This window comes from Notamacropus eugenii, chromosome 2, assembly GCF_028372415.1.
Source record: "Notamacropus eugenii isolate mMacEug1 chromosome 2, mMacEug1.pri_v2, whole genome shotgun sequence".
NCBI lineage: Eukaryota > Metazoa > Chordata > Mammalia > Diprotodontia > Macropodidae > Notamacropus > Notamacropus eugenii.
The window spans coordinates 137565461-137582665 of NC_092873.1; the positions used below are offsets into that span (position 1 = coordinate 137565461).

Here is a 17205-nt window from a genome sequence, read left to right on the forward strand (position 1 = left end):
AGAAATTAGGAGTAAATGGAAAATGCAATTGAACAGACTAATATTGGAAATAATAAGGGTGAAAAGAAACCAATGATCACATTCCATCTAATACAATGTACCTTGTAGATTGTCAACCTAAAATGATCAAATTCTTCAAAATGAACTCAGGGAGCACAATTGTAATATTTAGGACCCAACCCTATGATTCACTTCTTGATTTTGGAGATTTACTAAAATGCAATTATGTCACAGATATCATCATTTTCCTTCTTTGTCAAATTCTAATTAGAAATTAACACTTCACATCAAATGAAGAGAATAAATTATGCATAATTAGAAATACTGGAATATACCAATTATTGGGGAAGGGAGGTAAAAGAGGAAGTGAGATGAGAAAATTCCCTTTTCCAAGGCAAAGCAGCAGTTTTTCTGCAATTTATCTTCTTATTAGATTACCTTAGGATACCTGAGAAGCTAAGAGACTTGCCCTGGGTAGTGAGTAAGTATGTGAAGGAAGGATTTTTAACTTAGATTGTCTGACTCTGAGGAAAGCTCTCTATCTACTACCAAGTTGCCTCTCCTCTATATGTCATTAAGCATATCTCATTCAGAAATATGAGGACCAGGGTTGGCATATTAGGAAGTTAATTTATATAAATTTAATTTAATTATATAATATATATGAATATATGATGCATGCTTATGTATCATATTCATATATGTTATATAAATAATATATTTCTATAATCAGAGCCTCATAGATTGAACTAGAAGAGACCTCAGAGGTTAGCTAGTTTACATTCCTTCATTATAAAATTACCTCATTATAAAATCTATCTTCTATAAAGAAGATAAGTTACTTGCCCAATGTCATACAAATAGCAAGCAACAGAGTTAAGATTTGAACCCAGGTTCTCTTAGTTCAAATATGGAACATTCACCACCAAACATGGACAGTCTCCTTGTTATCTGCTAAACAAATCAAACTTTTCTGGTTTTAACTTACAGTTTACACCAACTTCTGTTTTGTGGGAAATCCATTGAGTTTAGTAACTTTTTAATGTTACCGCAAGTAGACTAGATTTTTTTTTAAACTAAATTTCTTTAAATGTGGAAAATTGTTCAAGGTCAAGTCAAGAAAAACCTCAATATTTGAAAGACTCAGTTGAATTCTAAAAGTAAGTATAAACCCTCTGATTTTGAATAATCCTTTACCAAACAGAAGATCTTTACTATGCATTTCATGGACTTACCCTCTTTGGCCAAGGTGTGCAATGTTACTCAGCTGATCATGCTTGTCCCCTTGCCTTTTAGTGGTCTAAACTGAATCTTTTCATTAAGTCCTCAACTCACTCAGCTCTGTGACCTAGGTGGTATAGTCAATAAGGTGCCAAGTCTGGAGTCAGGAAGTTTTCCTGAGTTCAAATGTGGCCTTAAATGCTTACAAGCTGTGTAACTCTAGACAAGTCACTATACCTGTGTGCCTCATCACATCTGTAAATGTGGCTGGAGAAGGAAATGGCAAATCACTACTTTACCTTTGACAAGAAAACTTAAGTGGGGTCACAGAGAGAGGCAGACACAACTAAACCAAAGCAAAATTCATCTTTACTAATAAGGGCAAGTTGGTTTGCTTTTTAGAATAAAATTTGTATCAACAACCTCTCCTAGACAAATCACAAAATCACAGATAATGTCATGCTTTTTTTTTTTTTAAGAATGCTCAGAACATGGCTATATAACTTGAGTGTTTAAAGAACTAAATAGACTAACCATAACAAATATCTGGAACAGGAAAGATGAGTTTAATTGCTTCAGTCATGAACTCCGTTTGGCTGGGAGATAAAGTTTGAGGTCCTGGCCATGACTGCAAAACTTGTACACAGCCAGGAAATATTAGTGGATCACAAAAATCTGACACAGACCATCAAGAGCCAGACATTCACTTATGCAAATTAGGACACAGTAATGGAATAAATTAAAGAAAATAACATCCACCAGGTACTTTTTAATTAGGATCCAGTGTGTGATGTTTTGTTTTTCTCCTTCCTTAGTGTGAAATCATCATATTCCTAAGTATTTTAAGACAATGATTATATATTTAACTTGGACATTCTCTTTAATCATCCTCATTCAAATTTTCTTTGTTGTTGTATTTATTACTTATACGTTATTAATAAATATTAATCACTAACAGAAGTGGATACAAGTATTGAATAGGAATCATAGGTAATATCAAATAAGAGTGGTAGCTTGTAATTAGGGAGCCCACCTATCAGTCATGAAAAAGCTTTGATTGAGTCTAGCTTGGTGATGTCGAATGCAAAGAGAAACAAGGACCACTAATTTGTACATAGATAAGCAGGCCATAGAGTGACTTGGTTTCAAAATGTAATATTATCTTTATTTTATTATATGTTTATCTATTTTAAAAATATTTCCCAATTACATTTTAATTTAATTTTGCTCATGCTCAGTAATGTTGTGGGCTGCATGTGGCCCTTGGGTTGTATATTTGACATCTGTGATCTAGACTATGATATATACAATCTATGTGACTCTCAGTAACCTATTTAGCCTCTGCACAACTCTTTAAGATTACAAGTTTTGAAGCATATGTCCATTGACATTGGTGGGAAGATTTTCCTTACCGTGAGTTCCTATTCCAATGAAAACACAGCTTAGCTTCCAAGAAATAGTGAAGATAATTATAAACAGTGACACAATAAGTGAAAGCTATAAAATAATTCCCTTTTTTTGTAGGTTTACATATTATTTTATTTGATTAGCAAGTAAGTAACCTAAATATCAGAAAATTTCCATATATTTGCATACCCAAAGTTATCTATACTTCTAGATGATACCTCCTCCTCAAATGAGCTCCTAATTGAAATTATTTTTTGAAATTATTTTTCTAGGTGACAAGAATGTTTCCTACCTTAATCTTTCCTAGATGACCTTGCTACTTTGCTAGCATAATTCTTTGTTCAAGGGGACCTGTCTTTCTTCCTAGCTACATGAATTACATAGATTTTCCAAGTATGAATTCCTTATTTCCAACTCTATTCAAAGGGACAAGCTTGAAGAAATGAATATCAGTCCTGGCTAGTTCAGTATTTGAAGAATCTTTTTTTAACATAATATTTTATATTACATAATATATTGATTACTATTACATAATATATTGATACTTTGATGGATCTATTATCTCAATCATATGGGTACTATGTCCCTCAGAGTAGATTGCAACCTATCCATCTCTTCTCGTCCTGTGTAATTTTTATTCATGTTCTCACGTAAACCATCCATAGAAGATGTCTCCAATGGTAGCCTTTGGTGGGTAACATAATGTTTTATGATTATCAGTACAGCATTTAAATTATCATCTTCTATTCCGCACTCTTGTCACATGGCATTTTCTCCTCCTTTTTCTAACCCTATATTTTCTGGAGATTAACAATATCCACCAAACTTTTTCTCCATTGATTTTTAGGTCATCTGCAGTTTTGGTTCTTTGGAGATTATGGCACTCATGATATAAAATTGTATAGCATCATCAGCGGAATATTGGAGTTTTTAAAAAATGAGTTTTTACATCACAGAGAAGTGTGAGATTATTGAAAGCAGCACTCAGTTTTCCAAATGATTGCAGTCTGCTGTCCTTTTCATTTCCATTTTGGGCCCAACTCAATTTCTGTATGGTTCTTATCGAAGGTATATCTTAATGGCTAATTCAATGAGTTGTTCATTCAGCCTTATGACATAATCTGGATTATAAGCATTCTTTTTTTAAAAAATATTTCATTTTTAATTAGTGGAATAAAGCATCTCCTAACTCCTTTCATAGCATAATGGAAAAAGATGATTGCACATGAAACTGCAACCTATTATGTACAACTTGTTATTCCTTTAAAATATATAATAAAGTTACCATGTAAACTTCATATTTTCTTTCTTTTCTTCCCTCCTCCACCCTGGAGATGGCTCCCATTAGACAAAAATATGTATGTATACATACACACACACAGACGAACATGTATATATATATATATATGTATATATATATGTATACACATACATACACATACATATATACATACCCATATATGTATATGGGTATGTATATATGTATGTGTATATATATATACATACCCATATATATATACATATATATGTGTGTGTATGTATATATATGTGTATATATATATATATATAACATTCTATACATACTTCTATTTATCAGTTCCTTCTCTGGATGTGGGATATGTCCTTTGTAGTTAATTTGGGTATTTTAATAGTCAAAATGACTTCTTCACTCAATGTTCTTAAAACAACATTGCTGTTGTTGTAGACAACATTGCTGTTGTTGTAGACAACATTCTCTTGTCTCTGCTCATTTTCCTCTTCTTTACTTTGTGCAAGTCTACCTATGTTTTTCATTTTTTCCATTATTAAATTTTATTTTAATTTATAAAGTTAAACTAGCATTTCCATAACATAAGATAATAAAAAAAGATGATTGCACATCATTTCTTGTATAGTATAGTAGTATTCCTTCACAATCATATACCACAACTTGTTCAGTTATTCCCTAATTAATAGGCATTCCACAATTTCCAATTCTTTGCCACCACAGAGAGATGCTATAAATACTTTAGAACACATAGGTTATTTTCCTTTTTCCCTAATCATCTTTGGGAGTGGGCCTCATAGTAGTATTGTTGGGATAAAGAGTATAAGCAGTTCAATACCTCTTTGGGCATAATTCCAGATTGCTTTCCAAAATGTTTGAATCAGTTCACAATTCCACCAAGAGTGCATGTGTCCCAATTTTTCCACCTCCCCTCCAACATTTGTCGCTTTCCTCTTCAACCATTTTAGCCAATCAGATAGGTATCTCAAACCCCTTAATTTATCCCATGTGGACAGCTCAGCTGATCTATTTTAAATTGTCATTTATCTTATAAAGAAGCTACTGTAATGTAGTTTGATATAATCTGTAATAATATCAACAAATAGGAGAATCTTGAGCATGTCATTATCCATGCACAGGGAATTCCTCTTCTATTTTTTAATTGATTCAGGACATCCTATATGACACTGGCAAATATATTCATCACACATGTGTCTCAGTTTTATGCATTGATTGATTTTGATAGAAGATCAAAAAAGATGGTATAATAAGAAGATGAGCACTCCCCACAACTATTCAAAGACAAATATAGGAACAGTATCAGATCTAGTAGTGATCAGGAAATTTAAGGATATCACTAAGCATTGGATCATTTAACATTGTTATCCTGTAGAAAGCTGTTTTCTCCGCCCATATTTTATAGTTGAAAACCTTTTAAATTAGATTTTCAAGTCAATAGGTAAATATGATCTTTTCAACTTGTGTTATGGGCACTGCATTCCTAGCCAGTAATCTATCATGTATTGGTATACTTTAAGCTATGTGTGATCCAGAAATCCAAATTCCTCTATCAGACACTACCTTCTTAGCCTGCTATTTATTTCCTAAATCATTTTTTTTCTCTTCTGTATCTTTTTCCTTCAGTATGTATCAATGAGCAAAACATCACCTCTGCTCCTATAGTCTTCAATTTCTTTCTCAAGATTCTAGTCTTGGCAGTACTTTCTTGGCTTCTTATAACAGTATCATTTATGTATGTGGCAGCATCCATCCATTCTGATAAATATTAAAACATTATCTTTTATGGATCTTAAATACATGGCCTAGGAAGACAAATGGGGAAACTGGCAGACAGACGTTAAGTAATCTGCCCAGGGACAGTAACTAGTAAGTGCCCAAAGTAAGATTTTAATTCATGTCTTCTCCATACCATGTCCATTGCTCTGTCCCTTTTATGTGTTTTCACCCATTAGAATTTTAGCTTCTCAAAGATGAGCACTGTTTGTTATTGTTTGTTTGTATTTGTTTCCAGGCACATTGCACAGTGCCTGTCACATAGTAAATACTTAACAAATTTCTCTATCTAGTTATCTATTAGTGCTTCTTCCATAGAAGGAGGATCCGTGTCACTGAAATACATTTGCATTTTTCCTTTGTTCCATGGATTGAAATAGATGAAAAATCCATCACTTACCTTTTTTAGTAATAAATCTATTCATATTTTCCTAGGCTGATTCTTGGGCCCAGGCTAAGATTATGACAGTATTCAGAACATTCCCAGTTTGGCAGGAACTACAGTTAAGTAGCATAGTCTCTGAAAACCTAAATCATTTTACACCACAATCAGGAATTAGGAGTCAGACTTCTATACAGGTACTAGAATGTACTTACTTAATACTTATTACTTAATATTTAGTACTTAATACTAGTACTAGAAAGTCTTAATAGTGGATGTGGGAATAATAGATCCCAAGAAAGTATAATTTTTTCACTCTCTTTTATATCCAAAGAAAGAAAAAGAATTTTTTTTTAATTTGAGGGAACAGAAGTAAATATTTTGAAACCTGGTAAATAATGTAAGTTTATTTCTTGAAAAGGTCAGATAACACACTTGACAGAAGGGCTGGAAACCTGGCAACCTTTTGAAAAGGCTTGTTCGGAGTTATTGAGCCAATAAATAAGCTGCATTCCTAACACAGAGACAATAATTTTCCATAGTTCACTAACACTTCATGAATTTTTTCCTCCAAAGTCTGTACCCTTAAGGAAAATGAAATCACCCAAGAGCTGATGTGCCACATTGTTTTAACAGTATTGAAACTGAGGAGTTGTTTTTTGTGATAGATGCTAAAGCCTGGCCTGAATAATGCATGACTCATGGAAAACCATGGTGCCTATTCCAAATGGAAAGTGTAGAGCAGAGAGAAGACAAATAAGTGATTTATCTGCTGTCATGGGCACCTCATTTAAATCCTTTGGACCCAAAAGAATACGGTTAGCAAAATCTTGTTTGTTAATAGATCTCAAGCTATTATAGGTATATAGTCTAGAAAGCACTGGTTTTCTTACAGGCATTTGAAATGATCAGTTCAATACATTAACATCTTAAACGTAGTTAAAAATATTCAAATAGAGAAAAATATTATTAAATATAATAAAATATTAAATATAATGCATTAAAATGTAATACATTAAAAAGCCTTTAATATCATTAGCCTGAATTTTCTACCATCATTGATCCCAAGCATGCCACTTTGTAGTAGTTTCCTGAGAAATCATGGTGAAAAAAAATTATTCAGCGACCAGACTTCTGGATGTGGGTCACCTGACAGTTGAATGACTCACTTATTAATCATTCATGACACTAAAAGTTTTCTAGCTTAGGATGACCTGTAAGAGAGTTTGTAGACTATTGTCATAGCCTTAGATACCTCAGGGTCACCTCCATGTGATACTGAGGCATCAGAATAGGATGTTAGTGGGGAAAGGTTTATATTGTTGAAAAACAATAAGCTACATTAGCCTATAAAATTATCTATAAAATATATTTATATGTAGTTAAACATATAATGTTTAAAATGATTTGCTTTTCTCAGGATATTTTTATAAATAACATGATCTTTTTTGAGGGGGAGAATAGTATATTTTAATAAGATATTTTAAAAGCATAAATGTACATCTCAAAGAACATAGAGAAAGGCTTACATATCTCTATTATGCAAATAAGACTTTCCATCTTTAGACATATTATTTATTTAAGTTTAAATCTTATTTGCATATATGACATACCTCACTTTACTTATCCATCTAAGCATCTTTTAAAGGAGCCTAAAAAGGGTTTCTGCCTCCTGGAGAACAAAAATTTTAAATCTTCCTTGCTATAAATAAATGATACCCATTTAAAAATAGCCAGGAGGTCTGAGTTCCCCATCCATCTCTCTTATCTCTGAATCAAATTTAAGCAATAGCATTTCCATCACTTGTTGTCTGTAATCTTCCTAGTCTAAAACTGATTGTAACATGCAGAAAAGCTTAGTCTGTGTAATTTCTAGGGTTAAACAGAATTCGTTTATAATTCAAGGTATAATGTGAATGCAATTAGTATTATTGATTGCGCACTTCTCCTTGTAACAAGTATTATTCTCTTCTAGAAATTTTACTGTCGTTAATTCCAAAATTATCGTGGTGACAATAAGGCCTGAACCCAAAACAACAGATGCTTTTCTGGAGATAGAATTAGCACATTTGGCGAATGTAAGTATTATCTACTGGATATTATTTATTTGTGTCACAGTATTTATCTTTGAAGGCATGTTATTAATGGCTTTCTTTTCTCAATAATTATATGTAATTTTTAATTTTGAAAACAACTAATTATTTAAGAAAAACATCATCAAATAGGTAAAAATGGTTTGTTTTCCTTTTTTTTTCCCCTTTGTTACTCAAGGATATTCATTGCATCATAAGTCATCTTAAAAATGCCAGAAAACCTGATAGCTCCACTTACCCTAATACACAGCTCCATATTTAGGCTAGTACAACTGGATGTATATCCAGGGCTGCTAGGTGACACAGGCCTGGAATCAGGAAGACCTGAGTGGAAATCCAGCCTCCGACGCATACTAGCTGTGTGACCTTGGGCAACTCACTTAACCCCCTTTGCCTCAGTTTCCTAAAGAGAAGGAAATGGCAAACCACTCTAGTGTCTTTGCCAAGAACACCCCAAATGAGGTCATCCAGAGTCATACAACTGAACAACAAGCAACCACAACCCCAAGTTTTTGCCCTGAGGTGCTGAATTTTAGAGGTGTGGATAAAACATGTACTCTTTCAGCACGTAGAAACAATGTTGGCACAGAGTTAGCAAGATTGTTGCTGTTATTGTTAAAAATAAGATACCATCCACATTCAGAAAAAGAATCATGGGGTCTGCTAATTGAAGAATATTATTTGCTCTCTTTTTTGGTTGTCATTTGTTTCTTCTTGCTCGTGGTTCCTCCCATTGGTTATAATTCTTCTTTACAACATGACTATGTGAAAATGAAAAATAAATAATTAAGAAACTGCCAGTTACCTAGCTTCCTCTTCCAAAGTACTTGGTCCCCAGCTCAATCTGGATCCTTTCCCCAATGTAGATAAAGTGTTCCTGTTAACACCACAGTTTATTATCTGTTTCCTTCTGCAAGACATTATCCTGAGGTCTCTCTCCAAATCCTACTGTCTATGGGGCACTTCCCCTCCATTGAATTTATCTTAAAAACTTAATTACCTTGCGCTTTTGTGGACTTTTGTGGTCCTTTCCTCCACATTTGCTTCAGAATTTCGAATACCATCTCTGCTACTAAAAAGTCCACTAGCTCTTAATGACTAGAGTTCTTTCCAGCCTTAACCAAATTCTATCAAACGGCAACTTAAATACAGTGAATATTCATTTCCTTGCCCTCTATGAAAATAGAAAATAGCTACTAATCGTATTTATGATGTGTGTACCATGGATCAGGCACAGTGCTGGGTACTGCGGAGAGTACAATTACTAAAATCAGACAGCTCCTGCTCTCAAGGAATTTTCACTAAGAGGGGAATAAGGTGGGACTAAAACTTATTTACAGAAGAATAAGCAAAAAAAATTTTTTCAAAATCATTACAAAGTATTGAAGAAGAACCATTAACTAAAAGAATTAAGAAAAATCTCAACGTGTTTGAACTGAGATTTTCATTTGAGATAGCAAGTTAAAATTTAGTTAACCATATTGGCAGCGTGGTTAGCATTAAGGCTGTTATGAACACAAATAAATATATAGAATGGAATCACAAAGTGCCATGGGTAAAAATTCAGAGAGTGGGCTAGTCTGGAAAGACAGACAGAGAGAGAGAGAGAGAGAGAGAGAGAGAGAGAGAGAGAGAGAGAGAGAGAGAGACAGACAGACAGACAGACAGACAGACAGACAGACAGAGACAGAGACAGAGACAGACAGAGAGACACAGAGAGACACAAAGACAAAGAGAAAGAGAGAGAACAGAAGGCTTCTGAGGGCATTTATGTTTCGGGTTTTATCCTTATCTTTTCTCCCTGTCTTCCTTTTCTCACTGTCTAATATTTGAATATGGTCCTGAAAAATATTTTAACAATGTGGAAAGGAATTTAGCTTAACATAAAGATAAAGCTCTTCCTAAATTATTGATGTTGTTATATCATTTAAAATGAGAATTGTTACCCTTTTTTATGTCATGGACCTCTCTGGTAGTCTAGTAAAGGCTATGTATGGACCCCTTCTCAGAATAATTTTTAAAAATTTTTATGATAAATACATAAAATCACAAATATAATCAATTACAATGGAATAAAGATGTAAATTGTTTCCCATGAAAGTTTATAGACTGCCTAAAATTTATCCATGGACCGCAGATTAAGAACCCCTTTTTAGTCAAAAAATGTTAGATTTCTCCCCTTTTCTCAGATATTGCCCAGAACGCCTACAATTTTTCTTGAATTCTTAATAAAGACGTTCTTAAAGAAATTTTCATTTTTTATAGAAATAAAGGGCAAGGCAATAGACAAAGAAGCACATGGTGACCACAAAAAGGCTGCACCATATCCCCAAGAAAGAATTATTGAGGGAAAACAGGCAAAAAAAATGCTATAAAACTCATAATCCAAAAAGGTAGCTTGGTCACATAATGAAAGCAAGAAATAAGTGATAGATTCCTTACATGCTGCATCACTATTTCCAGTGATAGGAAAAGCTGAGAAAGATGCCCCACATACTGGGTAGACACCCCTGGGAATAAATTTATGAGAGTATATGGGCAAAAGTCTCACAGCATGAGCAGGAATGGATGGGTTGTAATCTTCATCAATGAGGGGAGTATCTACATTTGTAAAGCCACAGATCTTTGAGGGTATTGCTGTTAATTTTGAACTACTACAGTTTTAACCTTGGAACTAACACCTACATCCTTTTAACTTCTGCAATGTTACATGGCAGGTTAAGTCTAGGCCCAAGAGTACATGTCTTTTTTAAAAGAAGACCCTCCCCTATGTACCCAGGCATAGCCCTGATAAGGAGCTCAATGGAGAGCCTTTAGGAAGAGGCAGCTCAAATTCATTTTAAATTAGAAAATCAAGGATTTCAAAAGTTTTCAATAAGTTTTCAGTGGAATATAGAAATTAATATGTAACTACAATTAAGAAGAAATAAGATCCTTAGGCTTCATGTCAGTATAATAGAACTTAAAGTTAAAAGAAGAAAAAGAAACAAAGCTACATAATAATATACATTGAGATCAATTTGCAGAAACCAGGATATCTTATCAGTTAATCAGCATATAGATCCTTCCCAAATTGAGAGAAAAGTCTTAAGTTAACATTAATATTTTTAATGAGGTAAATATACAGGTTTTTTATAAGTTTGCCTTTTAATATATTAGAAGTATTTTTTCAGTTACCTATTTAAGCTTTTTTCTCACAGGATTTTAGGGAGAATTAAATGAGAAAATATTTGTAAAGCACTTAGCATATTGTATAGCATATTGTTACCCTGTCCCTACTCCAATATGTCTTATTAACTAGGTCAAACAATTTTTAGATTGATTTTTTTTCCTATGGGTGTTTGTGTGTGTGTGCACACATACATATATACATACATATATATATGTAAATGTATACATATATGCACACACACATATATTATACATATAAAATTGTTGTTCAGTCATTTTTCAGTCATGTCCAACTCTTCGTGACCTCATTTGGGGTTTTCTTAGCAAAGATACTAGAATGATTTGCCATTTTCTTCTCTAGCTTGTTTTACAGATGAGGCAAACAGGGTTAAGTGACATGCACAGGGTCACAAAGCTAATAAACATCTGAGGCTGGATTTGAATTCAGGATGATGAGTCTTCTTGACCTCAGGTCTGGCACTCTATCTGCTCTGCCATCTAGCTTCATATGATAAAATATAAATGCACACATGTGTACGTATATATGAAAGAAAGAGAATTAACCTCATTTACGTATTTTACATATGATTACGCATAAACATATTTGTCTAATTGTATGTATTTTGTATATTTGTATATTTATACATATGTATATATGAATGAATATGTATGTGTACACACACACACACACGCACACACACACACACAGTGAGGCAGTTTTCTCTTCATCCTTGTATTGTTCAAGCCCCATCAGAACACTCTTGTTTGGGGCCTCATATTTAACAAAAATATGGAAAACTTGAGGAATACCCAGCAGAGCAACGAAAAGTTATTACATAGACAATAACATATAAAGCCAATTTGAAGGATTCAGAATTCTTTATGCTAGAGATCAGAAGCTAGAAAGATACTTTCATTCAAGACTACCTCTTCTAAAATATCCTCCCTGTGATAACTGCCAAGCCCTCTTCTCTTAAGGATCAGCTCAAATTCCATTTCCTCCACAAAGCTGTAGCCACCTGCATTAGCCTACAGTGATCAAGCTCCTTCTTTTCTGATATCCTCCATCACCTAAAATCTATAGAATACAATTCAGCTCTGATTACATACATACTATCTCATGTGTGCTGGCTTATCACCCCCCAAAATATTTAAAATACTTTACTAATCAAATGAGTATAAGAATCATGTCTTATCCTTCCATGTTCCTCACAGTGCCTAGCACTATGCTGAACCGATAAACACAAAGTCATACATGTAGTTATAGATTTAGAACTAGGAAAGACCTTAGAGGACTTCTAATCTAGTTTCCTCATTTTATAAATGTGAAAACTGAGGATCAGAGAGGTTAAGTGACTTGCCCAAGGTTATACAGGCTATAAGAGGTAGAGCCAGATTGATTGATTGGCTTGGTATTAGAATACCACTTTTATAAATCACAACTTTATGAAATAGAGAAACCAATTTTCCATTTCCACTAGGGAAAAAATCAGTTTATACCAAAGTATAAGGACTCTTAGATGAGACAAAAGGAAATATTTCTAAATATGAAGATTGCAAAGTTATTGGAAGAAAAATCACTGTCACATAATTGGGTTAAACATTTGATTATTTTAGAGATGACACAATATGATCAAAATAAACTTCCTTGCTGCTCTCACCTGTTTCCTGACATCCAATAATATTTGCTGTACCAGTGTTCCTGAAGCCGGAAAGCATATTAATGTTGCAAGTGATGTCTGTCTCCTACATAGTCGTGGAGAAAAAAAAAACAGCAGTTAGGAATTAGTAGTTATAGTGAGTCTGAGGAAAAGCAAGTTAACATTTTCTAAGCTTAATGTGCTCTTTAAAAAGGCTTTTTAACAAATAGCATTTACAGTATGTTAACTATAATAGACCCTCTGGGAATTGGCTGGAATAGGTAATGCAGTATGGATCCTTGAAACTCCCAGCTGTGTGTAGGCTAGTCAAGAGCAATATTAATTCTCTCATGGTTTTTTAATGGGAAAACAAGTGTTGTTTTTATTTGTTTCGATGGTACAAGTATCCACAATATTGCTCCGATCTGGTCACTTGTCCTATGCATCTACAATTTTTTGCCTTTTGAGAAGATCACATTTTCTTTTCTTCCAAAATTGAGTTCTGTCAAACATAATCTGCTAAAGAGACTATAGGATTCCCTAAATTAACACCATCATTTGTTTCCCAGATTCAAAGTACATAAGGAACATTAGCCATCTTATGGAAAGTCATTCTGCTGTAGGAACTGACTTGGAATGGTTGCAAACAAATGGGTCTATGTTATCATGATGCTTCCCTGGTATCCTGTGGAACTTGATCCTTTGTTTTCATTGTAGAGAATATCCCTGATGTGGAATGGAGCTGAGGTTTGAAAAATAGAGGATTCATCCTATTCATCAACTGTTCCTATGCTCTTTGATCCCAGTAACCTTTTAAACTCTTAACAATTGAGGATACTCCCAAAGAGAAAAATGTTTATGTTGTTGTTGTTCAGTCATGTGTGACTCTTTGAAACCCATGGACCATCCTGTTCATGGTTTTTTGTTTGGTTTGTTTTTGTTCGTTTGTTTTTGGCAAAGATACTGAAGTGATTTGCTCTTTCCTTCTGCAGTGGCTTGAGACAAGCAGAAGTTAAGTGATTTGCCCAGGGTCACACATCTAGTGTGTGTTCGGGTCTTCCTAATTCTATTGACTAAGCCATCTAGCTGTCCCTCGGATTATATCTTGTGATATTTACTATATTAGATATTAAAATTCCTTAGAATTATAAAAATGGTTTTGACTTTATGGACAACCCTGAAAGGACTTCCAGGCTCCCAGGGGTTCCCCAAACACACTTTGTGAACTCCTCCTTTACATATTTCTCCTAATTTTATCATGCTTCACTTTTCCTAAAAATTCCCTAGACTATCTTTTAGAGAAGGATCCTAGAAAGATCTGGAAGAGACCTCGGAGGCCATCTAGTTTAGCCTTTTCACTTTACAGATGGAGATACAGAGAGCAGGGAAGAGGCATGAGGTCACATAAGCAGTACATACGAGGACAAGTTGTAAACCCAGGTCCTTTGACTCCAAAGAGATCATATTTTCTACTTTTTACATTGCCTAGGAAGGTGGGTATGGATCAGGAAGCCCTACCAACTTCATTGCTCTTTTTTTCACATACTCTCCTTTCTAAGTCATTGTCCAGTGATTTCTCCAAAGTTACTACAATCGTAGAAGGAATCACCCTCTTTTCTCTTCCTTTTTTGTACTTCAAAGCCCAGCAAAATGTCAGACAAATAGGCACTTAATAAATGTTCTTTAGAATGGATAAATAAACCACTTCCTACAAGAGTGGCAATCAGCAAATGTCTGTCGACTACTGTGGTTATGAAATAAAACCATTAGTTCCGCTAACAGCAAAGGCAGAATAGCCTGATTTATGGAAAGCCTGCTTTATGACCAAGAAGACCTGGGTCCAAGTTCTGGATCTGACACATGCTGTCTGTCTGACCTTGGCCAAGTCACTTAACTTCTCAATATTCTAGGCTAGTCTGTAAGACTATCAATTTCAAAGAAGGTAGCAACCTAGACTGGGAGAGGGAAGGGAATCCTCATCTGTATTTCCAGGGAAAACACAGCTCCAGTCCCTATCCATTAAATTAAAGAAGCTGGTTATGATCATAAAAGCAAACTGTAGGCATTAAGTTTATAAGTTTTGTTTATGTTATCTGTTATATATTACTGAGATTTAATTAATCAAATTAAGAGACTTATAAGCTAAAATGAATCATGAGCTGCATTCTCATCAAATCTTAATAGAAAACACAACGTAAGATTGTAATGACTCCAGTCATTACCATTATCTCATCTTCGAGAAACAATCAAAATAATTTCAGTCAGTGCTTTATCTTCATGGAAATCAACCACTAATGCCAACCCAAGCAATTAAAAATCACACCACAAAGCTAAAGAAAGGCCAAATCCATTTCTTTCCAGACTCAGTTCCTACAAAAGGGGACTTTTATACTTTTACATTTTTTAATTACTTACTGTCCTCTGCTTTTGTAGGGCTGCATTCTTTTATTTCTTTTCCTTTTTTTAAGGTAATGATGTCTTTTAATGGAAAAACTTTTAATGAAAACCAGGCAAACAGGATGAACATTTTTCCCGAAATGCTAAAATTAATTTTCAGTCCAATTAAAAGAAATTATGGTATCTCATATTCAAGACAGTGTAGCTAAGTGCTGAGAATACAAACAATAAAATAAAATTTATTGCTGCAGACCTTACTTTCCAATAGTTTACAATCAAATGATGATTATACACTTATGTACACATGTATGTGTGTATATATGCATACATACATACATATATAATCATCATTTGAGCATGTGTGTGTGTGTGATAATAAATAACGAGTAAAAGGAGAGAAGAAAGGGAGATATACTTCTGACAGAGACAAGGTAGGGATAGAGAAAGCAAAGGAACTAGACATGGGATTCCATTTGTCTAGGGATCTTCCAAATGAGGAAATTCCTTCTAATAAATCCACTATTCCTTTCACTGCATCAGATATTGCATTTTTTCCCCCTTTATCTGCTCCCACATCCCTGTTTCACATCTTCTTAGCTGAGGACCTCAACTCAAACTTCACTGAAAACAAACAAGCAAACAAATATAGACCACTCACCAATGGTGCTATCTTCTCCCCTCCTCATCTCACATCATTTAAATATTATCCCCCAGCTCACTATCTCCTCTTTCTGCTCTCTCTGATAAATATGTGGCTGTTTTCTTTACCAAGACAAATTGATCTATACTGCTCTTTATCTCATCCACTCCCAATTTCTTCAGCACATACTCCTTACTGCCATCCCCACTTAATGTTCAATTTCTCCCTATTTATTGGCTGCTTTTCTGATGCCTACACACCCATGTTTCTTCAGTCTAGGCTTTAACAAAATCCTCCACGGATCCCGTCATTAGCGATTATCCTATATTTTTCCTCCCTTTCATAGCTAACTAGACTCCTTAAGAAAGCCTCTGTCTACAATTGAGGATCGCCATTCCTCTCTTGTTCTACAATCTGACCTCCATTCAATTGAAACTGCCCTTTTCAAAGCTACCAGTAATCTCAGTTGCCAAAGCTAATGACTTTTTTCTTTACTTTTATGATCTCTTTGCAGACTTTGACACTGTAGATCACCATCTCTTTCTGAAGAGTCTATCCTTCAGAGGCAAATAGAGTGTTACACCTAGAGTAGGAAGAACAGCGTTCAAATACAGCCTCAGATTCAGATTTTCTAGGTGTGTGACCCTGAGCAAGTCACTTAACCTCTGTTTTTCTGTTTCTTTAACTGTAAAAATAACAGAGGAAAATAACAGTATCTACCTTTCAGGGTTGTTGTGAGGGTCAAATGAGATAATATTTACAAAGTACCTAGCTCTGTGTGTGGCACAAAGTAGCCTTTGTATAAATGCTTATTCCCTCCCATTCCTCTCTCTAGGTCTTCCTGACCATAATTTCTTCTGGTTGTCCTCCTATCTATCTAGCCTCACCTCCATGGATCTTCCTTCATGTCACACCCTCTAACTGTGGGTGTCCCCCAAGATTCTGTCCTGGGCCCATTTCTCTTGTCACACTCTACTTGGAGATCTCATTAGCTCCAATGGGTTCAATTATCATCTCTATGAAGATCCTTTCTAGATCTATATATCCAGAGCTAGTCTCTCTCTCCCAAGCTCCAGAATCATATCATAAAATATCTTTTAGACATTTAGAATTGGATCAATCTCATTGTTAACTCTAATTCAACATATTCAAAATGGAACTTTTCATCTTAACCTCAACTCCTCCTCCTTTCT

At 34.4% G+C, this 17205-nt stretch overlaps 1 protein-coding gene across 4 annotated transcripts in view; it reads left to right on the top strand.

Moving 5' to 3' along the window:
- The window catches only part of ADGRB3 (adhesion G protein-coupled receptor B3), an 897850-nt gene that overhangs the window by 503377 nt on the left and 377268 nt on the right, over window positions 1-17205 (top strand). For all 4 annotated transcript variants that reach the window (XM_072642564.1, XM_072642566.1, XM_072642567.1 and 1 more), the window contains exon 16: window positions 8047-8149. In XM_072642564.1, coding sequence (XP_072498665.1) covers window positions 8047-8149 — 103 coding nt within the window. The remainder of the gene's footprint in view (window positions 1-8046; window positions 8150-17205) is intronic.